This window comes from Pseudochaenichthys georgianus, chromosome 6 (assembly GCF_902827115.2).
Source record: "Pseudochaenichthys georgianus chromosome 6, fPseGeo1.2, whole genome shotgun sequence".
NCBI lineage: Eukaryota > Metazoa > Chordata > Actinopteri > Perciformes > Channichthyidae > Pseudochaenichthys > Pseudochaenichthys georgianus.
This window is the reverse complement of record NC_047508.1, coordinates 29,518,182-29,542,126: the sequence shown is the minus strand read 5'-3', so window position 1 is coordinate 29,542,126 and position 23,945 is coordinate 29,518,182. Positions and strand designations below refer to the sequence as shown.

The 23,945-nt window shown below is 47.4% G+C and overlaps 1 protein-coding gene across 2 annotated transcripts in view; it reads left to right on the top strand.

Moving 5' to 3' along the window:
- The window catches only part of LOC117447638 (proprotein convertase subtilisin/kexin type 5-like), a 36,265-nt gene extending 13,159 nt beyond the window's left edge, over positions 1-23,106 (top strand). Inside the window, exons 11-16 of one of the 2 annotated variants that reach the window (XM_034084420.1) lie at positions 19,891-20,136; positions 20,769-20,964; positions 21,201-21,403; positions 21,544-21,644; positions 22,039-22,210; positions 22,497-23,106. In XM_034084420.1, the coding sequence (XP_033940311.1) occupies positions 19,891-20,136; positions 20,769-20,964; positions 21,201-21,403; positions 21,544-21,644; positions 22,039-22,210; positions 22,497-22,873 (1,295 nt within the window). In that variant the 3' untranslated portion in view covers positions 22,874-23,106. The remainder of the gene's footprint in view (positions 1-19,890; positions 20,137-20,768; positions 20,965-21,200; positions 21,404-21,543; positions 21,645-22,038; positions 22,211-22,496) is intronic. The other variant, XM_034084421.1, reaches the window with a different exon arrangement.
- The last annotated feature ends 839 nt before the right edge of the window (positions 23,107-23,945 follow it).

Here is a 23,945-nt window from a genome sequence, read left to right as displayed (position 1 = left end):
AGACAACAGTTTGTCCAGCTGGGGAACCACAGGTCAGGGTGTTCTCCTGTTTCACTGGGTGTCCCCCAGGGGTCAGTATTGGGTCCACTCCTATTCATCATTTACCTCCTCCCACTAGGCACAATCCTCCGTCACCATGGCATCCACTTTCACTGCTATGCTGACGACACGCAAGTCTATATCTCAACCAAACCCAACACCGCGCTCCCGCCCACCTCCCTCACCACCTGCCTCCAGGATATCAGGAGTTGGATGAGCAGGAACTTCCTGAAGCTAAATGGTAGTAAAACTGAGGCCCTGCTCATCGGCTCAAAAAACACCCTCTCCAAAATCCTAACCACCCCACCCCAAGCATCATGATCGACGGCTTCCCTGTATCCTTCACCAGCCAAGTCAAAAGCCTTGGCGTCATCCTGGACAGCACCCTTTCGTTTGCACCCCACATAAAAAACATCACCCGGACTGCCTTCTTCCATATCCGCAACATTTCCAGACTCCGCCCATCCCTTTCACAATCCAGTACCGAAATCCTGGTTAATGCATTTGTCACATCCCGGATTGACTACTGTAATGCTATCCTCTCTGGCCTACCCACAAAACTACTCAACAGACTCCAAATCATTCAAAACTCGGCTGCCCGGATCATTACCTGTACCAAATCGTCTGACCACATCACGCCCATCCTCATCCAACTTCATTGGCTCCCTGTTCAGCACCGGATTGACTACAAAAACCTTCTGCCCTCAACAACCTCACCCCCACCTATCTCTCAAACCTCTTCCAGGAATACAGCCCCTCCCGCTCCCTGCGCTCATCCTCAGCCGGACTCCTGACTGTCCCCACCTCCCGCCTTAGCACCATGGGAGCCAGGGCTTTTAGCTGCACCGCACCCAGGCTCTGGAACTCTCTGCCTCCACACATCAAACAGTCTGACTCCATCACGACATTCAAATCCCACCTCAAAACCCACCTGTTTTAACTGGCCTACTCACTCTAAAACACATTCAACCTGCTATCACAGATACCCCTCTCACTCCGTCACTCCACACTCTTGTCTTGCCTGTTTTATGCTTTTATGCTGCTGTATTGCCTTGTCGGTTCGATTAAATTGTGTTCCGTTTTTGTTTTAGCTGTTTTAACTTTTAAATGCACTGTAAGGCGACCTTGGGTGTCCTGAAAGGCGCCTCGAAATAAAATGTATTATTATTATTATTACGTACTGTAACCCAGCTTCTATGAGTATAGGCGCAGCCCTCTAAGGCTATCGCTATTGGGTAATCCCACTGCACGTGTGCAGCACTGACAGACTTAATCCACGCCCACCTATGACGTGGGCCCCACCTCCGGCCTCACTTCCGTATAAAAAGGAAGTAGGCCCGTCCAACTGTTCCCACACAAACAGCTTTTCTTCAGCTATTCGCGGAGCCAGTGGGGCCCGAACCTTAGAGGGCTGCGCCTATACTCATAGAAGCTGGGTTACAGTACATAACCCCAATTCTATTTCGTATAAGGCTTCGCTCTCTAAGGCTATCGCTATTGGGTTAAGGGCGAAGCAGGATGTAGTCCACGCCCCACTGGTCCATCCGTAACCAGAAGTACCAAAACACATCTACTCAATTAATAACCCATGTGAAAAAGAAAGGAGCATCACATTCCCTGAAAATATAGCATTATTCCAATCAGAGATGGGGTCGTTACTAAAAAAAAGTAATATATTACATATTACATATTACTTTAAAAAAAAGTAATATATTACACTACTTCGTTACTATCTACATAAAGTAATTCGTTACTTTACTCGTTACTTTACTCGCAGGGCCGGCCCGCCCCTCCCTACAGGCAGATCACGCAGACTGCTAAAGTTTCAAATGTTCTCTTTAGTTCAGTTTCCATTGTCGCATAAGACTGATCCAGATAGCTCCTGAATGTTTTCCTATCTGACCATGGCTGTCCTCTGCCTCCTGCTATCTGACCGTGGCTGTCCTCTGTCTCCTGCTATCTGACCGTGGCTGTCCTCTGCCTCCTGCTATCTGACCATGGCTGTCCTCTGTCTCCTGCTATCTGACCGTGGCTGTCCTCTGCCTCCTGCTATCTGACCATGGCTGTCCTCTGTCTCCTGCTATCTGGCCGTGGCTGTCCTTTGTCTCCTGCTATCTGTATATTTTGCGCAGTCTATCTCTGCTCACGCTGTTGCGTCAGCGTGTTCTCCTGCGTGTTGGCCATGTGTTGCACTGGAGCCAGACTTCAGCCGAGCACGTACGAACTGCGCATGCGTGAGTGGCAATAACTCTCCTTACCAGCAGGCAGCGGTAGTGTGTATTCGTCATTCAAAACAAGCAACAACCGGAAAACAGAGAAGAAAACTACGTGTGTGTGTGTGATATAAATAAACAACAGCTATGTGCGTTAGCTTCACCTAGCATGTGTTCTTTGCAGGTGTTTGTTGAGGTTTGATTATGACGTGTCGGGGCAATGTTAGTAACTGTAGTGTGATTACTGGATTATAAAAGTAGCGCGTTACACTACTCCGTTACCGACAAAGAAATATTATTACAGTAACGCGTTACAAAGTAACGAGTTACACCCAACTCTGATTCCAATGAATATTCTCTTTAAGGGAATGAAGGTGAATACCCGTCGTTTAAAAAAAGTAGAGATAAACAAATCCCACTTGTTAAAACGATAAAAGAGGGGGAAAAGGGGCAGCTCTCTGAATGCCGATAGACAGGAGAGAGGGCACGCCGTTTAGTCCCTGACATTACTCACTCTGACAGAACACTCAGTACTGAATGTGTAAGAGAGGAATGGGAGACATCCCTCAAATAAAAACGAATAAAAGAACAGGGGGAAGACCATGATGCAGCATTGCAAATGTCTTCTACTGTCATTCCTCCGTGCAACGCCATAGAGGTTGAAATTCCTCTGGTGCTGTGCGCTTTGATGTTTTCTGGGGGATCCACCCCAGAGTAGACATACGCCTGTGACACAGCCTCACACAACCAGTGTGACAGGCGCTGTGCAGACAGAGGCTGCCCTATTGAGTGCTCTCTGTAATGCACAAACAGGCGCTGGGACCTGCGCAACGTGGCTGTGCGTGCAATATAGCATGACGGCGCACGTACGGGACAGAGGAGATGAGATGTGGCTTCTTCCTCCGATGTGTGAGGAGGAGGGAAGAAACCATCCAAAGTGATCACTCTCGATCTAAAAGAGCTTGTGATCACCTTTGGCATAAAAGCCGGGTTAGGGCGCAAAACAGCTGAGCTGCCATCTCCTTGGATCTGTAGACATGACGGAGCCACAGAGAGAGCAGACAAATCACTCACCCTTTTAGCTGATGTCAGAGCCAATAGCAGAGCTACTTTGGCTGACAGAAACGTTAGGGGAACCTGATCCAAAGGTTCGAATGAAGCTTTACTCAGTGCGCATAACACCAACACCAAATCCCATTGAGGCGCCAAAGCGTGTGACACCGGTCTGAGTCTCTGTACTCCCTGTAGAAACCGTGTTGTCAGAGGGTGACTAAACACCGTGCTGATACCAAACCCTATGTGGCAAGATGAGATGGCAGCAGCGTACGTTTTTACCGTGCTATAAGCCAATTTCCTGTCCAGTAATGTCTGGAGGAATGAAAGTACGTGAGGGAGGGGGCACCTAACGGGGTCCAGGTTTTTCCCTACACACCAGCGCTGGAACGCTGTCCATTTGGCTGTGTAGGATGCCCTGGTGGACGCCGCCCTTGAAACCTGAATGGTACTGATAACACTTTTAGAGAGGCCCAGCCCCTCTAAATGTTCCCGTTCAGGGGCCATGCCCACAAACGTTGGCCCAATACTGGGTGACTGCTGATGGCTCCCTCCACCTGGGAGAGAGCGTCCCTGCGCCATGGCATTTCCCACGGCTGTAGGCATGGAAACCAGGACGCTCCCGTGCGTTCCAGTGCTATTAATATTGCTGTCAGTCTCTCCTCCTGCACTCGGTCCAGGAACCGAGGAATCAGAGGGACTGGTGGGAAAGCGTTTAACAACCCCTTGTGCCACGGCCTGTGTGCGAACGCGTCCACGCCCAGGGGGGGGGGTGGTCCTGCGTTCTCAGGGAGAAGCAGAGGGCACACTGCGCGTTGTCACGTGCAGCGAACAGATCCACCTCCGCTCTCCCGAACGTGCTCCATACCTAGGAGACCAGTTCGGGGTGGAGGCTCCAATCCCCTTGGTAAGGACCTCCTCTGGACATTAGGTCCGCCCCTCTGATCAACACGCCGGGAATATACACCGCTCTGATAGAAAGTACATGTGTTTGCGCCCAACACAGCAGCCGTCTGGCTGTGTTCAGCAGCTGCGCTGATCGTACGCCTCCCTGGCGATTTATGTATGCCGCCGCTGCTTTGTTGTCTGTCCGAATCAACACATGCTGATTGAACAGCAACGGGGCGAAGTGTTGGATTACTCTCCATACGGAGATGAACTCCCGCACGTTTATGTGGAGAGACATGTGAGCCGGCCACTGTCCTCCCACTGCCTGGGACATGCACGTTCCTCCCCAGCCTGTGAGAGATGCGTCTGTAAACACCGCGGTGTGTGACGTCACTCTGCCCAGGGGAACCCCCACTGACAGGACGTGAAGATTTTTCCAATAGGCTAAATCCGGACCGACGGAAGGGGGAACGTACACCATGCATCTCTTCTGACGCACGGGGTCGATACGCAGGCGAATAAACCACCTCTGGATTCTCCTCATGTGAAGGAGTCCCAGAGGGATCACCGCGTGACCAGCTGCCATCATGCCAAACAGCTGCATCACGGAGAGGGCTGTCGCCACCCTGCGAGGTGTGACGCGCCGGAGGAGAGCTGTCACTTTCTCCACTCTCTGCTGTGAGAGTCGCGCTCTCATGCGGGCTGAGTTCAATTCCACTCCCAGATAAACGATAACCTGGGATGGAAGAGGACAGCTCTTCTTCCAATTGACAATGAAACCCAGACTTGACAGATGAGATACGAGCTGTATCGTCTGTAAAGCAGCCTCCTCCTTGGAGCGAGCCAGCAACAGCAGGTCGTCCAGATAAAATAACACCCTCATCCCTCCTCTGTGTAGCGGCTCCAGCGCCGTCTCCACACACTTTGAAAAAGTGCGAGGAGCCAGGGAATATCCGAACGGCAGTCGATTGAACTGGTACGATATTCCCTGGAATGAAAAACGCAGGAATTTCCTGTGTTCCGGGATTATGGATATGTGGAAGTAGGCATCCTTCAGGTCTATTGACGTAAACCAGTCCCCCTGGTGAACGTACTCCAGCACCTGTTTGATTGTCAGCATATGAAAAGGTCTTTTCATTATCACCCTGTTGAATGCTGACAGATCGAGGATGGGTCTCATTCCCCCGGTCTTTTTCGGGATAAGAAAATAACGGGAGTAAAACCCCCGATTTTCTTCCCCCTGAGGAACCCTGGAAATCGCACTTTTTTTTTTACCAGGATTTCCTGCAACTCCGCCTGGAGCGCAAGACACTGTTCTTGGGATAACAGAAGTGTTTCCTGAATCCCATTGAACTGCGGGGGGGGAGGCAAATTGCAGAGAGTACCCTCTGCTGATCAGCCTGCTCATCCATCTGTCCATCAAACATATCCGCCGCCACTCTGAGCAATGCTCCGAGAGCGGGCAAACCTGCTTTTGTTGTACTGTGTTAGTCATGGTGACGAGCCATGCCAGAGCCCTTGCCGCTGTTGCTTGTAAAGCAACCCAAGGGGGGCCCCGCCCGAAAGGGCTGCGACTGGGTCTCCACACACTGCATCTCACCCCGGCCTGAGGAATGAGCGGGGGTGTGTGCAGTGCTATTCACACAGCGCGTAATAACAGCCCTAGGCTCATTACGACCGTGTGACGTAGGTACACCTGGGACAGAGGAAAAACCGTGTTGCCTGATAACCGACAGGCCAGAGGCAACAGGTTTACACGTCAAGCCCCGCTGTCTAATAACCGCCTGGTTATATACAGCTGGCTCGTGCATCGAGCCCTGCCGCCTGCTAACCGACATGTCAGAGGCAGCCTGCTCAAACGGCGAGCCCAGCTGTCTGTTAACCGACAGGTTACAAACAGCTGGCTTATGCAGCGAACCTTGCTGTCTGTTAACCGACTGATTAACAACAGCCGGCCTGACTAGTGTGGGGGAAATGTGAGAAACAGCTGCTACAGACACACTGTTGTAATTTTCAACATTTTTATTGAAAATGTACTCCCGCACATCCCCCCCAAAAAGTCACTTTCGGCTCTGCTTCCTCGGAGGCTCTCTCGGAGGAGCAGACCAGGAGCGGGGGTTCCTCGTTCCTCACCGACTCGCCGCCTGGAGATTCTGTCTCTGTGGCGGAGGAGCGGAGATATGGGACGGTGCCCCCGCAGCCGCCGAAGGGCGATTCTGGCGTCGTCTGCTTGCTCCGATGCAGACTTCATTGACTCCACCATGGTGTGGAACTGAGGTCCAAACAATCCGTCCGGACTGATTGGAGCCTCTATCAGCTCCTTCCCTGCACCCTCCGGTATAGCTCCCTGCTGCAGCCAGAGGAACCGGTGGACCTGAGTCGCCCATGTCGCAATCCGCGCCTGCGAAACTGCGACTGCCGCGCTCAGGGTGAGTGCAGTGCTGGCCGCCTTACCGATCTCCTCAGCCTCCACTGAGGACATGGTGTCGGACTGCTCAGTTATACGCACCATGGAATTTACCAGCAACGCAATATTGTTTGCCGCCGCTGACGCCTGGTAATCACACTGGTGCATCCTGTCGGTCTGTCGGGCGACAAACTGATCCCTGGAGGCAGTCAACATGGGTCGCCGTCCGGCAACTGTGCTGGCCTGCTTAGCTCCAAAAAACTTTGTGAGGTTCGGCTCCAGCAGAGGCACGGTCAGAAAACCTTTATCCCTAAATCCCTCTACCCTTGTAAGGGGAGTGTATGTGGATATAGGAGCCCTCAATGTCCTGGGGTTCGCTGCCGCACCCTCCTGGTATTTCCTGATGGGCGGAAAGCGTGGCCAGATCGGACCCTCTGATCCTGGACACCCCGGACATGTCATCCGAATACGCGCTCTCCTGAGCTGGGGGAACGGGGAGATCTCGCCAGGCGGCTGCCTTAGCGATAATCTCCGGAAGCTCCTGGAGAATTCCGCCAATCGACGGCAGAGCCGTGACGGCGGAGAGAGAGACCACTGGTCCGTGTGCCAGATCTAGACCGGGACCCTGCTCTGCCTCCTCCGTCCGGAGGAGGGAGATGATGGGGGAACCACCTGGTGATCCATGAATGGAGGGGGCGTAGTCATCCGACTCGTGCCCTCCACTCGGAGCCAGGAAATCCAGGGACTCGTCCACGGAGTAAGCCTCCTGGACTGCCCAATCATCCCCGACCTCAGCGGCAGCGAGAGCGTCCGCTCTCTGCTGTCTGAGGGCCAGAGGGAGCCGGGCACATAATGAGCATGACACCTGTGGGGCGAGAGCAGCTCTCGCATGCTTTAACCCCAAGCAGGACTCACACTGTGAGTGTTTGTCAAAACTCATTATGTAGCCCGTCTCACATGAAAGGCAATTCCGGACGCAGCCCTGACTTACCTGCCCCATCTCCATCTTTCCACTAGAAACAAAGCGTTTTACGGGAGGAATCTTTGTTTTCTAATGTGCCTCCTACAGTGCTTCTGCTACTACGGAGTGCTGAAGAAAAGTGGGAGCAGTTGGACGGGCCTACTTCCTATTTATACGGAAGTGAGGCCGGAGGTGGGGCCCACGTCATAGGTGGGCGTGGATTAAGTCTGTCAGTGCTGCACACGTGCAGTGGGATTACCCAATAGCGATAGCCTTAGAGGGCGAAGCCTTATACGAAATAGAACGTCTCGATCGGAGCTGTGGGCTAGAAAAACCCTCGCCCTCCAAAGGCTGCGACGAGCTATCCGCCCGCACCCCAGGAGCTCCGGACCGGTAAAGAGCGGACGCTCCTGCACGTCAGCCGGTGAAATCCGCTACCATTTATCGCTGATTGTGCTATCTATTCTCAAGCTAATGAGATAACTGTGTACAAGTTAACCGAGGGCTCTCGCTAATTTGTTACTGCGCTAGTGAAGGGAGCGTCTCCGCTCCCCCCTCTCACTACATACATTTGGTTCCTTGCCTGTTCTATCGTCCAGTTAGCTGAGTGTTTTCGTTCAAGCTAACTGTTACGGCGCTAGTGAAGGGAGCGTCTCCGCCCCCCTCTCACTACATACATTTGGTTCCTTGCCTGTTCTATCGTCCAGTTAGCTGAGTGTTTTCGTTCAAGCTAACTGTTACGGCGCTAGTGAAGGGAGCGTCTCCGCCCCCCTCTCACTACATACATTTGGTTCCTTGCCTGTTCTATCGTCCAGTTAGCGGAGTGTTCTCGCTCAAGCTAACTGTTATGGCGCTAGTGAAGAGAGTGTCTTCGCTCCCCTCTCACAGCTCACAATTAGTTCCTGTTCTATCCCCAGTTAGCCGAGTGCTCTTGCTCAAAGCTAACTTGCTACAGCGCTAGTGAGGAGAGTGTCTTCGCTCCCCTCTCACGGCGCACAATTGGTTATTTTATTTAATCGTTTATTTGACAGGGACATGCACTGTAATGAACACTTAAAACATTTAAATGTGTCAAGCGTAACAGTGCCAGATTTAGCTTTGAGCTACTTTCCATTCCCTCACATAAAACATTTAAGGAAATTACATTTTACAAACATGGTAAAAAACAAAATACATGATATGCAAAGAGTGGCAACGACATATAAAGTGCATCCATCCTCCAGTTAACTGAGTGCTCTCGCTCAAAGTTAACTTGCTACAGCGCTAGTGAAGAGTGTTTCTGCTCCCCTCTCCCTGCACACAGTTGGTTCCTGTTCCATCCTCCAGTTAACTGAGTGCTCTCGCTCAAAGTTAACTTGCTACAGCGCTAGCGAAGAGTGTTTCTGCTCCCCTCTCCCTGCACACAGTTGGTTCCTGTTCCATCCTCCAGTTAACTGAGTGCTCTCGCTCAAAGTTAACTTGCTACAGCGCTAGCGAAGAGTGTTTCTGCTCCCCTCTCCCTGCACACAGTTGGTTCCTGTTCCATCCTCCAGTTAACTGAGTGCTCTCGCTCAAAGTTAACTTGCTACAGCGCTAGTGAAGAGAGTGTTTCTGCTCCCCTCTCACTGCACACAGTTGGTTTAATGCCCGTTCCATCCTTCAGTTAGCAGAGTGCTCTCGCTTAGGCTAACTCGCTACGGCGCTAGTGGAGAGAGTATTCCCGCTCTCCTCTCACGGCATAAAACCATTAACTGACTTCATTGTTCTCACCCCAGTTAGCAGAGTGCTCACGCTCGAGCTAACTACTATTGTGCTCACTCCCCTCCACTGCATATTTGTTTCCTGGCCCAGTTATTTACAGTCAGCTGAGTGCTCTAGCTATCGCTAGGTCTAACGGCTCTAACACCTATATGGCTCCTCTTTAACCAGAGGATGGCCTTGACCTTTGCCCCTCTTGTCTTGGCCTCGAGCATCTGAGGGAGCGCCTTTCGGAGGACCCGTGCATGAATTGCACCATCATGCCTCGTGCGGTAGGAGCTGCTAGACTAGCCGAGGTTGAACTACTGACTGAGGGTGGCCTCAGTGGGGAGCTGTTCGGTTCAGCTGCCGTACAGGTGCTTGAACGGACTGTCCAAGCTAGTCTGTCCAAGCTAGTCAAACCAGGCAACAGTTCTCAGCTCTTCGCAGAGACATGCCCTCCCCCGGTAGGCCTAGAGGTTCCGCATCTGCCTCCCGAGGCCGCTCCCATCCACCGGCTCACCCCGGTGCCCGCCATGGGCCTTAGCGCCCCACGAGGGGGCCGGCCCGCTACGGTCCTGTTAACTCGCCCCCAAGGCAGCCTCGGTATCCAGTGCCTAACCGTCGCCCCCCCAGAGCCAGAGGCCGGGGGGCAAGGTACTGAGGGTCTGGGGCCGGCTGTTGGTTATTTCTCCCAGCAGCAGCTCAACTACTGGGTAGCTCAAGCTTCAGACCCCTGGGTGGTTTCCACCTTAACCCAAGGGTACAAGCTTCAGTTCCGACGCTGGCCCCTACTCTTCAGCCGGGTCAAGATGACCACCATAAGCGACCCGGCAAAAGAAATCGCCCTAAACCAGGAGCTGTCAGTCCTCCTTGCCAAGGGTGCAATCAAGCCTGTGGACCCCATCTCACAGCCTTTCCAAGCCCCCGGGCTTCTACTCGACCTACTTCCTGGTAAGGAAGAAAGGCGGTGGACTTCGCCCAATCCTCGATCTGAGGGGACTCAACAAGTTACTAAAGATTTTACCTTTCCATGTGCTGAGCACAGCGGACGTTCTTCGTACCGTGGCCAGGGGGGAATGGTTCACGTCCGTCGACTTGAAAGACGCTTATTTTCATGTGCCTATCGTGCCTCATCACAGGCAGTTTCTTCGCTTTGCTGTCAGAGGCCGTCATTCCCATTCGGAGTCTCCCTCTCCTTAGACAACTGGTTAATCTGTGCACCATCCCGGTTACAGACGATCCAGGACACGGCTCTTCTTCTCTCTCATGTCGCCCGGCTAGGCCTGATGGTGAACATGGAGAAGAGTTGTCTGAACCCCTCTCAGAGCCTAACCTTCATTGGGGTGGCTCTGGACACAGTCACTCAACCAGCGAAAGCAGTGTTCTCGCCCCCACTCCTGGTAGACATGATGCTTTATTCTAGCAGCAGCCGACTGGATAGGCTGTCCTGCTGAAACTTCTTTTTTTTTTTCAGCTAGGTGAAGGCAGTGCTCTCGCTCCCGCTCCCTCTGCTGGTAACATGGGTGTAGTTACATCCCTTTTGTGTTTGGCGAGTAGGAGCGTTGCTCTACTCTTTCCGTTCAGCAGGTAGCTGGTGAAGGCTGTGTTCTCGCACCCCGCTCCCGCCTACGCTGCATCTGGCATTCGTTATTAACTCAACCAGTGAGGGCGGTGTTCTCGCCCCTGCTCCTGGTAGACACGCTGCTTCATTCTAGCAGCAGCTGCCTGGCTAAACTGCCCTGTTAAATGTCCTTATCTAATCCACCTAGGTGAAGGCAGTGCTCTCGCTCCCGCTCTCTCTGCTGGTAACGTGGGTGTAGGACATTTACATCCCTCTCTGTGTTCGGCAAGTAGGAGCATTGCTCTACTCTTTATGTTCAGCAGGTAGCTAGTGGAGGCTGTGTTCTTGCACCCGCTCCCGGTTACGCTGCATCTGGAATTCGTTATCAACTCAACCAGTGAAGGTAGTGTTCTCGCCCCCGCTCCTGGTAGGCGTGTTGCTTGATTCTAGCAGGAGCCGCCTGGCTAGGCTGTCCTGTTAAACTTCCTTGTTTAACCCAGCTAGGTGCGGGCCTGTCCATCTGCTCCACAGACTCTGCTGTGGGACGCCTTGGCGTCTCCCCAACAGGAAGGACCTCTTGTCTCAGTTGGAGGGTCGGATGTGGCACCCCGACCCCTGCCGCCTCCAGCTGTGGGTCTGGCCACTGGAGGGCCCGACCCACTGCTGAGTGACTGCATAGAATCTGTCAGGAAGACTATTCTCAAATGCTAGGGCACCATCTACTCGTAGGCAGTACGAAAACAGGTGGAAACTGTTTTTTACTGGTGCCAAGAGGGAAATGAGGACCCAGTATATTGCTCGGTGCCTATGACCTTTGAATTCCTGCAGTCCTTCCTGGACGACGGCCGGTGTCCCGCTACCGTCAGGGTGTATGTGGCTGCTATATCAGCTCAACACGCAAGGGCTGACAACAGCACAGTGGGAGCCATAGGTTGGTATCCCTCTTTTTAAGGGGGAGCTCTGAGGCTTCGCCCCCGAATATCCCAAAGGCCCCTACATGGGACCTGCCCTTGGTGCTGGATGCCCTATGCTCGCCTCTTGTTGAACCTTTGTTACAGGCAGAACTGAAGTGGCTCTCAGCTAAGACTGCTTTCCTTCTTGCCATCACCTCAGCAAAGCGTGTAAGCGAGCTTCAGGCCTTGTCCGTGAACAGCTCGTGTCTGAGGTGGAACTCAGATGGCTCAGGTGTCACCTTATGGCCGAACACAGCGTTCCTCCCTAAGGTGAAAGGACATATATGCTGCGGCCACATGGGCATCCCCGAGCACATTCACCAGATACTCCAGGGTGAATGTTGCCGCCCCTCACCCGCTGGGTGTGGTCCTCCTGCAGAGTCAGCCTAGGCCATCCTTATAGGGGGAGTATTCAGACTTCCTCGTGACTCTGTTGGTATAGGTCAGGGGTCGGCAACCCGTGGCCCACGGGCCGCATGCGGCCCTTTAAGCCCTCTGCTCTGGCTCCCTTGAGCTTAGACAAAAATAAGAAGGAAATAAAATAAAAGTATTTGTAGGACTATTTATATTTTGTTGCATGGTTGAAAATGTTTCGTATCTTGTATTTTGAGGTGATACTGTGACACATAAATAAAAAACAAAACGGTTTTAATTAGCTCAACTAAAATATGCGTCACATCCTGCTACGGTCCCGCGCGAGCGCCTTTTCTTGGAGGCGAATAACCCCCGGCTCGATGAGCGAACTATGGATAAATCAAAGAAAAGTACCGGAGGAACACAGGATTTAATTCTGCGTGGACAGAGTTGTATGCTTTCACAGCAAACGATGCTGGTTTACCGGTATGTTTGATATGTAGAGAGAAGTTGTCAACGGTGGTGCAGCCTTTACATATCGAGGAACAACACGGAGAGGAACGAACGCGAACTTTGGCGACAAATCACGGCTACGCCGTGCGAAAGAAAAAAATTCTCGTGATAACTTAAGCTCTCCCATGTCTCGCGAAGCTACCCGACGAATTTCGAGTCGTACGATAAAAGTCCCTAGGAGGAGATATATTTCGTAGGTACGCGAAATAGGGCAAAAAACGCGATAAAATCGCGTTTTTTCGACACCAAATTCAAAATGGCCGACTTCCTGTACGTTATTTTTTACCCCTCCAAGAGGCTTTTTGGTTCGTCTCCGAACCCTGGATATCCGTGCGAGTTTCGTTCGTTTACGTGAAAGTTAAAATAGGGGGAGTTAACGTCAAAAACGGAAGTGGGCGTGGCCTACGCAATTTTTGACTCAAAGTTCCGGGACCAATGACATACTTCAAGTTGCCACACTTTTGACGCGACTGCAGAATTTGGTGAGTTTTCACATATGCTGCGGGGGTCAAAAGTGCGTTTCAAAAAGTCAAATAATAATCATAACAAATAATCCGTCCAGTTTCAATCATGTTCGATTTAACATTGAGGTGGATGGGACCACCTCACTGTAGGCCGTCCGGCCTACCCACTGGGACACCTCTAATGGGCTTTTGGCCCTTTTTTACCCTGTTTTGAGGGGGTTTTGCATGGTTATCGCTCGCTTCGCGAGCGACTACGATGATTGTTACGATATCAATTATGCGATTTGCAGTCACGTGGGCTTTGCCCACGTGACTGGGCTCACGCGGTCTATCAGCCGACATTATTTACGAACATTTTTGGTGCTTTTGTCGGTCGTTTTCCCTGTTTTTGGCAGGTTTATCGGTCGCCGCGCGACCGATTTTTTCCAATTTCAATAGGGTCTTCGCCGACCTAGGTCTCAGACCCTAATAATAAGAGTTGTGTAGCAGAGTTTCCGTAAGCAGGTAATTTACCGGACTATGAGCAGATATGCTGATGTTTAAAACTCAGTTCACGGGCTCATTTTTACTTATGAGTACTTTATTACTACAGTTTATAATCGTAACAGATTAATTTTTTAATCAATTATTCCACAAACAACATAATTATTACATTCAAACAAACTACTTGTAGTAGATAACGTACATTATTCAGAAGTTTACATCAACTTTGAATAATAACACGGGAGCCTCTCTTTTCCCCTCTCCCTCCCTCTCTCTCCTGACAGCCCTTCAGTTTCTCATGCAGCTCCTGCAGCTCGCTAAACAGAGGGCGGGGCTTCAGGTGATTATGCAGAGCTGCGTGTCTCGGTCTGACTCAGCAGCTGATCTGATCTCTCTCTCTCTCGCGTCCGGTTAAACTGCACTCGCGTTTATGTCCATATCGATCAGATCCAGCTCTCCTGATCGGCCTTTATAGAGAGCACCGATCAAACTATTAAGAGTGAATATCGACGATAATGACCGGCGGCCAGAAGAAAAGTTTTAAAAATAACCCCTTAAATGATGACTTCTAGTGAATTTAGGGGGGGGGACCCTATAGTGCCCTGCCTCCCCTTTCTATGACAACACAATAGAGATAGGACCAGATGAGTCTACAGGATGAGTCGACGGCATCTTTTCTTCGGCTTGTTTCTCCCACAGATTGACCCTCTGATATGACTCCCTGATTGTGACGGGGTTCTATTTGTCCGTTGGAAACATAGGCTTAGTCGGTTGTTTAAGCTTTCCAAAACTTTATTTATAACAGCAACAAAAAAAATATATACTGTTTGATAAAAGTGAAACAGTATAACTTAAATAAACCAAATCAAAGTTACCAAATTTGGTTGTATATTACTCCTGGCGTAAACACATTCTCACTGTTGCCTTCACTGCAACAATCTCCCGAATGCCTCTTCCAGGGCCAACACCGGCCCTTTTGTACCCATAGCCCCTCCCCACAGGCTTACCGTCAACCGGTTACACAATTATCCCTAAACCACATTGTCAACATAAATGTAATTTCCTCAAACATGAGGAAACTATCTGACCCAAACATACACAGGTTAACTACGGCTTAACCGTCATTCCCCATAATTAATAAACACAAAATAAATAATAAATTACATCCTATTTAAATCACGGAAGTGATGCGCCTCCGTCTTTTCCACCTTCCCTTTGCTGGGGAGACGGCGGTGAAACTCCGCCCGCCGCTCCCCACGTAAGTATGGTGTAATATAGTTAAATGTATGTTGAAATAATTGTAGACTCACAAGCGTGCACTTGTGGTCACGCTACAGAAACGAAGGGGGAAAAGGTGGACGTTTTAGTGATGATTTAACCTGATTTATTGACGAACGGAAGAGAGCAGGAAATGTTTGGTGTGTATGTGTGTGTGTGTGTGTGTCGCCGCTACGGCTGTCAGTGGCGGAGTCAGTCACTCTGTGATCCGCTCCGTCACACTGATAAACACTGCTATGTCATTGATTAGGTTGAAAAGTGTTCCACATTCGATGACAGTTTGGGTAGTTTCAGCCAGGACAAGATTAAGAACATGAGCATAGCACCACACATGGACATGAGTGGGTGACTGGGAGGTCATCAGTGCAGAAAATCCTTTGTACCGGCCTTGCATATTGGATGCTCCATCTGTTGCACTACCTATACACATGCCCTTGTCCAGATTCAGATGCTCTAAGACCTCTGAGAGCAAGTTCACAAAGTATTGTCCGGTGGATGCATGGCACTTCACTAAAGCCACAAGCCTCTTGCACAGTCTCATTGACATATTTTAAGATTACTGAACACTGATCCTGAGAAGTTATGTCTTGTGTTGTGTCCAGCTGAACAGAAAACATTCCGGCCTTCTGGACATCACTGGAGATACTTTCTTTGATTAGACTACTAACAGTTTCTATGATGGAGTTAACAGTAGTTTTGGAGAGTAGGGTGATGAGAGACCCTCTACCTTTTGTTCCACTGGATTGGTGCAATTTCTTGCTCTTCTCTACGCAATCATCCAGATGCTCTTTTAAGCAGACATCATACTTTCCGAATAAAAGGATGAGCTCCAAAAAGTTACCGTGGTCCACGGTGTTGTCAGCTAGCATATATGCTCCCTCATTCTCCACCTGCCTGCACTTTCACCACATCCACCACACACTCCAAAACCTGACGTCTCTTTCGGACTTGTTCCCTATGAGCAGACATCTGACTGCCAGCAAACATGCTTTCAATGTCTGCTTTAGAGCACCATAAGAAAAAAGCTTCAGCACAGGTTGAATGTGTAATGCTCTTTTTGTGCTCCTCTGTACACTGGTGTGCGTGCCTCCAATCTGACATTCCAGTTATAAATGTGCCAGTGTCAGTCCTCTTCCCAAATGCCAGACATACAAAACAAAACAACATATGACGTCCCTTGCAATAGAGAACCGCAGTGACGCGTCCTAAAACCCGGAAGTAAACTTCTTCCGGTTCCTTCGTCAAAAACGCAATGCAATTTCTCCATAGGATTTTGGAAAATAGCTCGAAAGCTGAACGCAGGTGGCGAAAAACAAATCTTCAGGTTCACTTTGAAATTTATAAAGAGATACTTGGCCTTTATAATTTGGAATTGAAAAACGCACGACAATCGTTCTTCTCTGACATCATTACCAAAAACAAAAACAACGCCCGTGCCTTGTTTGCTACCGTCGACAGACTAACTAACCCCCCAGTGTCAGTAGCCTCTGAATTTCTATCCACCAGGGCGTGCAATGATTTTGCCTCCTTTTTCACTGACAACATTCAGAAAATCAGACAAGCAGTCAGTGCCTCTGCATCAGGAACAGCAAATGTGTTGTCTCTGTGTCCACTTAACATCAATTCAAACACCATGACACAATTCCATCAGATTAATGATAAAAACCTAGAGGACATTATACAACTTCTGAAATCCTCCTCCTGCTGCCTTGATATTATTCCAACAGGATTTTTCAAAGATGTTTTGCCTTGCATGGCCTCAGATCTACTTAATATAGTAAACAAATCTCTTCACTCAGGTATTTTTCCACAGGCCCTGAAAACTGCAGTCATTAAACCGCTCTTAAAAAAGAATAATCTAGTTGCTTCAGTAATGAACAATTACAGGCCCATATAAAACCTGCCATTTCTAGGTAAAATCATTGAAAAAGTTGTTTTTCAACAGTTGAGTAATTTTTTGCATTTAAATAACTGTTTCGATGTGTTCCAGTCAGGCTTTCGTCCAAACCACAACACTGAGACTGCTCTTGTAAAGGTCTTTAATGACATCCACTTAAACACAGACAGTGGCAGAACTTCAGTGTTAGTATTATTAGATCTCAGTGCTGCGTTTGACACTGTTGACCACAGCATATTACTAGACCGACTGGAAAACTGGGTGGGACTTTCGGAAACAGTTCTAAATTGGTTTGAATCCTACCTAAAGGACAGAAACAACTTTGTTTCTATAGGTAAATACACATCTGAGTTGACAAATATGACATGTGGGGTTCCTCAAGGCTCCATCTTGGGGCCTCTTCTCTTTAACATCTACATGCTACCACTGGCTCAGATAATGAAAAACAACAAAATAAGTTACCATAGCTATGCGGATGACACACAAATGTACGTAACAATTTCACCAGGAGACTATGCTCCAATTCAAACATTGAGTAAGTGCATTGAACAAATCAATGACTGGATGTGTCAGAATTTTCTCCAATTAAACAAAGATAAAACTGAGGTAATGGTTTTTGGAGCCAAGTCAGAACGTATAAAAGTTAGCGCTGAGCTTCAGTCTACAATGTTCAAAACAACAGATAAAGCCAGAAATCTAGGTGTAGTCATGGACTCTGACCTGAGTTTCAACAGTCACATTAAAACAGTTACTAAATCAGCCTACTATCACCTAAAGAATATAGCTAGGATTAAAAGACTAATGTCACAGCAGGATTTGGAAAAACTTGTCCATGCTTTTATCTTCAGTAGACTCGACTACTGCAATGGTGTCTTCACAGGTCTCACTAAAAAATCTATTAGGAAGCTGCAGCTGATTCAGAACGCCGCTGCTCGAGTCTTCACTAACACAGTGGATCACATCACTCCTATTCTGAAGTCTTTACACTGGCTTCCTGTATGTCAAAGAATAGATTTCAAAATACTGCTGCTGGTTTATAAAGCACTGAATGGTTTAGGCCCAAAATACATTTCTGACCTCCTGCTAAATTATGAACCATCCAGATCTCTCAGGTCTTCAGGGACTGGTCAGCTTTCTGTCCCCAGAGTCAGAACTAAAGATGGTAAAGCAGCGTTCAGTTATTATTAGAGCCGGGACTCGATTAAAAAAATGTATCTAATTAATTAGAGGCTTTGTAATTAATTAATCGAAATTAATCGCATTTTTAATCAAATATACATATTTGACCTGAGAACAGTGAGAAGCAATTTTCACATGGATTTTACTCCAAGTGGTCTACAGTCGAGTGCAATCCAGTGAGCCAGGGAGTTGGTTATTTTCTCAGACGTGGACTTACTTATCCTGGCCCTGAAACCAGTCATCTGGTTGAGTGTGGGTTGGGTCAGGGTGTGGTTCCTTGCACTCGGAGTCGGGCTAACGTCCACGCTAGCTGCTACATGCTTTTCATTTAGGTGATACTTTAGGCTTGATGTGCTGCGGTGTTATGCAAATTATTTTTTGCATAATTTGCACACAACCGTGCTCTTATCGACGCTTCCATCCGTCCGTTTTTTAAAACAAAATTTCTCATCCACGGGGCCGACCAAAGCGGTCTCATCAGCTTGTTCGTTCATGTTTGACTATTGTTCACCGTGGTTTGTTGTTGTTTGAAGTCCCATGCTGAAGTCATGAACGTAAATTGGTGCTCCAGTATAATCGGTACGCCTGAAACTCATCCAGTGAGAAACGTTCCGCTGTGCAAAAATAAGTGCGATTAAAATGCGTTAATTTTTTTAACGCGTTAATTTTTGTGTAATTAATTAATCTTAATTAACGCGTTAAAGTCCCGGCCCTAGTTATTATGCTCCAAATATTTGGAATAAACTCCCAGAAACCTGCAGGTCCGCTGCAACTCTTACTACTTTTAAATCCAGGCTGAAGACTTTTCTTTTTGTCGCTGCTTTTAATTGAACTATTCATATCTTAGACTGCACTGTAACTTTTATCTATGTATTTTTTCTTTTAATGTTTATTTTATTAGCTTTTCTTTTTAATGACTGATTTTAAATGCCATTTTCTTAATGTCTTTCATTTTTTGTACAGCACTTTGAATGGCCTTGTGTTGAAAAGTGCTATATAAATACACTTGCCTTTCCTTGCCTTATTAGTGCTTCATCAAAGGGATATTAATGGGTTCCAGAACTACAGAGTATCATAACCTTAATAATAATCTTTTCCTAATTTTCTTAGCTTCTGCTTACCGCAAGTTCTCCTCCCTCTCCCCACTCGCGCTGATCTCTCTCCCTCTCATCATCTTCCTCACCACCAATATCGGCCACGGGTTAGAAGAAGATGGACCTGCACCTGTACTAAACATGTCGGTTATTTTGACACAAGCGGCAGCATCAGCACGAAGGGCCTGCTTTTTTCTTGCCCGCAATTTTTCTGCTCCCCCTTTTCGCTTGGCCTTCGCCATTTCTAACTCGAACTTTTTTTTTTCTCGAAAAAAAAGGCAGTTTGGCTTCAACGGCCGGCTCACCTCCTGGGGGATTTAATGATGCACACCGAGCGGCCAAAGGGGGAGGTTATTAAAGAAGTGTCAATTACTAAAAACATTTAAACAGAGGGTCAATCTACCCGACTTATGGGCCGGGACTTCAGGGAAAAAAATAAATGACGTGTCGCCCAAAAGGCACGTCGGCCCACCGGGAAAATGCCCGGTATGCCAGATGGCCAGTCCAGCCCTGGTTACATACGTAGCTATTGTTTTTATTGAATGTAAAGTCAACATAACATGAATATCTGAATGAAAATGCGCTTATGCTAATAAAGAAAGTGCTTAATCCACGTAATCAACCAGGGCCACACATCCCTGTATTATTTGTAAGGGCGTCTACAGCTTAGTGAGACATTAAAACCGTATTTATTTAAGATGGAAGAGTCCCTACAGAGTGAGACACTGCAGCCTCATAGATTACAGACTCACCTCCAGGCATATTGAGGCCATCACACCCTCATTTGTAAATAATATGTTATTGCACTGAAACAGTCTGTTTGACTATGTGCAGAGTGTCACCAGACATGCTTCAGCTGCTTCGGCTCGGATGCCAACCAGTGCACCCAGTGCGAGAAAGCTCTCGTGCTGGATCCAAACACAATGTTGTGTGGCGTGACGGGCGACACAGATTGCCCACCGAGGACCTATCTCCACGACGACCAGTTCACCTGCATGGGTTGCCACCGGCACTGTTACTCGTGTGAGGGGCCGAGCAACGACGAATGCCAGACCTGTGCCGTCCCCAAATACCTTCAGAGTGAGCATGGTCTAGTCATATTAAACTGCAAAACTGAAGTGGTAAAGGGTGTAAAATAAATGTGCTCTTGTTATGCCACAGAGAAAATAAACACATACAGTATCTCCAGAGTGTCATCAGGGACTCTATAACAGTATTATTTAGGAACTTGATGAAGCCTTGTTTAGTCATTGTAAACAAGTCTGATGTACATTTTTAACTCTAGTTGCAACGGCTTGAGAAAATATTTCACTATTTTGGTCACGCCTAAACAGCTGCATGTCGTTGATCAGCAGTTAACAACATCAACCTCTGAATCATGGCAATATACATGTATGACTTAATATACCTGTGTTGCTTCCGTGTACAATTGTAGCATTTTACCTTTTATTTTTTGGAGGCTTAAATTAGTTTTTTTGTTTTAATATTAATAGCAATTATTGTTGTGTAAGCAATTGTAGTTCTGTCAATTTTTCTTTTTTACAAAAATAGATTTTTTTTTTAAATGTTTCAACCGTTTCAGAATCTTGTATTATAAGATTAAGAACCACATCTCTTATGAGAATGTTTTCTCCCCTCATCTCTATAGGTGCCAACAAATGTTGACTTATGAATTATGAATGGCACCTTTTCTCTGTGCACTTATTTTCCAGACAGCAGCTGTGTGAGTGAGTGTCCAGACGGTACATACGCCACAGAGCAAGATGCTGATGGGAAGGAGCTGGGTCTCTGTTTGTTTTGTGATAACGCCTGTTCCTCCTGCACCGGAGCTTTGCCCAAAGATTGCCTGACATGCTCTGTGGGACACCTGCGCCTACTCCATCTCTGTGTCACTAATTGTCCCACAGGGTAAACAGCTGGCTGATTAATCATGCAAATGTTTACTTTGGTATTAAACTGCAACCCTTTTAACAAAGTCTATTGACTTTCGTAATGCTCCCACTATTGTCTTATCCAGGAAGCATAACGACATATTATCTTTGTTTAGGAAATAATCTGAGTTATTAACATAGCCAGTATGTTCATACTATGAAGATTTCTTAATTGTCTTTAGTTAATATTGATCATTTCACGCATTTCCTCAGGTATTACAGAGAGGGCTCTCAGTGTGAGAGATGTGACCGATCCTGTGAGCTGTGTGGCGCGGGGCCTGAGTCTTGCAGGGCCTGTGCCCCTCCTCTTCTGGAGCTGCAGGGCACCAAGCTGTGTGTGGAGCACTGTCCCCATCGTTTCTATCAGCTCAATGACATGTGCAAACAGTGCCACACCAGTTGTCAGACATGCACAGGTATAGTTCTTGAAGCCATTACACAGTTATTTCTGTGGTCGATTTGTTATCCTGTTTATCTCCGTAGATATCTGCCCGATATGTCAATTTTGCACTTTTGTTTTCATGCAAGTTCTCACATCATAAGTATGTGTTTCCAGATGCCTCGCCTCAGGGATGTTTGACGTGCGACTGGGGCAGCACTTTAAAGGACAAAGTCTGCTATCCGCGTTGTGAAGAGGGGCGATACTTTTCAGAAAAGGTGTGCGCTTAGCTTCAAGCCATGTACCATATTACTTTAATTATTCTAATCAACATATTTGAAAGCAGAGGAAAATGCTCCCCTATTTAAGAAAAGTTGTCACATTAATTCCTCACTCAATCATTGCACTACTAAACAGTGGGTGTACTGGGATCGTTGTATACATAAATGAGGATCTGCTGATCAAATGGTAAAGTAACTAAATAATCAAGGTCATCATGACAACATATTCCCTAGCTTCTTACTATAGGTCTGTGAATTGCCAGTTATCATAGTTGTGGTTATTTCGAATAAATCTATGTTTTTGTCTGGGCTTTTTGAACTGGTTTGATTTAAGCTGGAAAAGTGTAATGTCACATACCAATCATGATGTTTTGAAATGTTACCGTTGTAGGAAACGTGTGAGCCATGTGACAGCTCGTGCAGGCATTGCACCGGCCTCAGACCTGACCAGTGTTTGACTTGTCACCGGGGTTTTGCTCTTCATGCTGTGGAGAGGCGCTGCACCCGCTGCTGTCAGGCTGGAGTCAACGACACTGATTGCTGTGTTTGTGATGGCCGCTCAGGTAGAGACCCTGTCTTTCAGAAGCAACATAGGACTGTTTAGGTGCAACCAATTATGTGCAATATGAGCAATATATATATATATATATATATATGCAATATGCCGTTAAAAACTGTGCAATATATACCTCAGAACTGTTACAGGGTGTGTATTTTTGTAAAACGTGTAACTTATTTATTATAATTTTTATTTTTTTATCTTTAGTACTTTTACAATGTAAATGTCCCCTCTGTGGGACTAATAAAGGTATTCTGATTCATCTCTTAAAGGCAGTTTTTTTGTTTTAGGTCTGTGTGTGGAGGCGCCGCAACCCAAGTCAGGGGACGATCAGGTAACAGACCTGAATGTATCGTCTGCAGCTCTGAAGCACACCTCAGCTGGCATACCCATCGCTCTCCTGCTGGCTCTTGGGTTGGCTCTGGCTGTGTTCGCCTTGATCAAAGCCCATGCCAGGAAGAAGCTCTGCTGGGGCCAGAGCTATGAGAGACTGAACGGCAGCGCCAACATGCCTCACGGGGTCCCTGAGCCGGACAGCGGGGACGAGGTGGATGTGGTGTACACCAGCAGAGGCGGATCGGTGTATCGACGATACAGCTTCATCCATGAGCAGGACGCAGATGCACCCCATCATGTGGATGAGAGCACTTGTCTAAATCAAATGTAGATACTTTGAAAACAGAGATGAAGATATCTGAGGAATGTATTGTGGATAATCACAAAATTATGACTGACGGGAAAAATGTAAATGGTGCAGTAATGTTAAGGAGAGTAGTGGTATTTTTCTTTGGGATTGTTCTTTTTTGAGTGCTGTTGAGTGTTATTCTGCTCTACAAAGTGCCTGTACCTGTAATGCACATTATTAGAAGGGGCATTTGTGAGTAAACAGTAAAAAAAACATATGTGTTTGTATGACTTTCTTTTTGTTACTTATAGATATATTCGTTCAACAGTGAAATGATTGTGTATAATAATTGAAATGACCATGATCTCTGTAAATAGACATTTAAATGAAATAAAATATTTTCTACTTGATGTCCTTAGTGCAAACATTGTGATGGCTGTGTGCTGATATTATCGTATCATAAAATAATATAGACGCTCCAATATTATGTATAATACTTGTTCAAACAAGTCCTTCTGTTAACAGGAAAGTCCATATCCTCATTTTCATTTTCAAACCTTTATTTATACAGATAAAATCCCATTGAGATCATTGATCTCTTTTCCAAGGGAGACCTGCTCAAGTAGTTCCACATGAAACATAAAAACATAAATAGAACAACAAAAGGACATCATACAGCATCATTTACAAAATTATCCACATAAACAGGTACCAATAGCTTCCGATTGAGTAGCATCCAACCGAGCTTTAAAAACATTTAGTGGCACCAGATTGTTCAGTTTCCATTTAATTTGCAGACTATTCCAAGACAGAGGAGCTGCGCATCTAAAAGCTGTCTTCCCTAAGACAGTCCTAGCAGTTGGCACATTTAATAAAACCACAGCATTCAATCTCAGGCAGTAGCCACTTACAATTCTCCGTGAGATCAGGGAGCAGATATAAGATGGAAGTTTCCCTAACATGGCTTTGTATATGAAAATGTACCAGTGACTGAGCCTCCGTACAGTTAGTGAAAGCAAACCAGCCCTTGCATACAGGGTACAGTGATGGGATAATGCTTTACAGTTTGTCACAAATCTCAGTGCACTGTGATACGCAGCATCTAACTTGACCA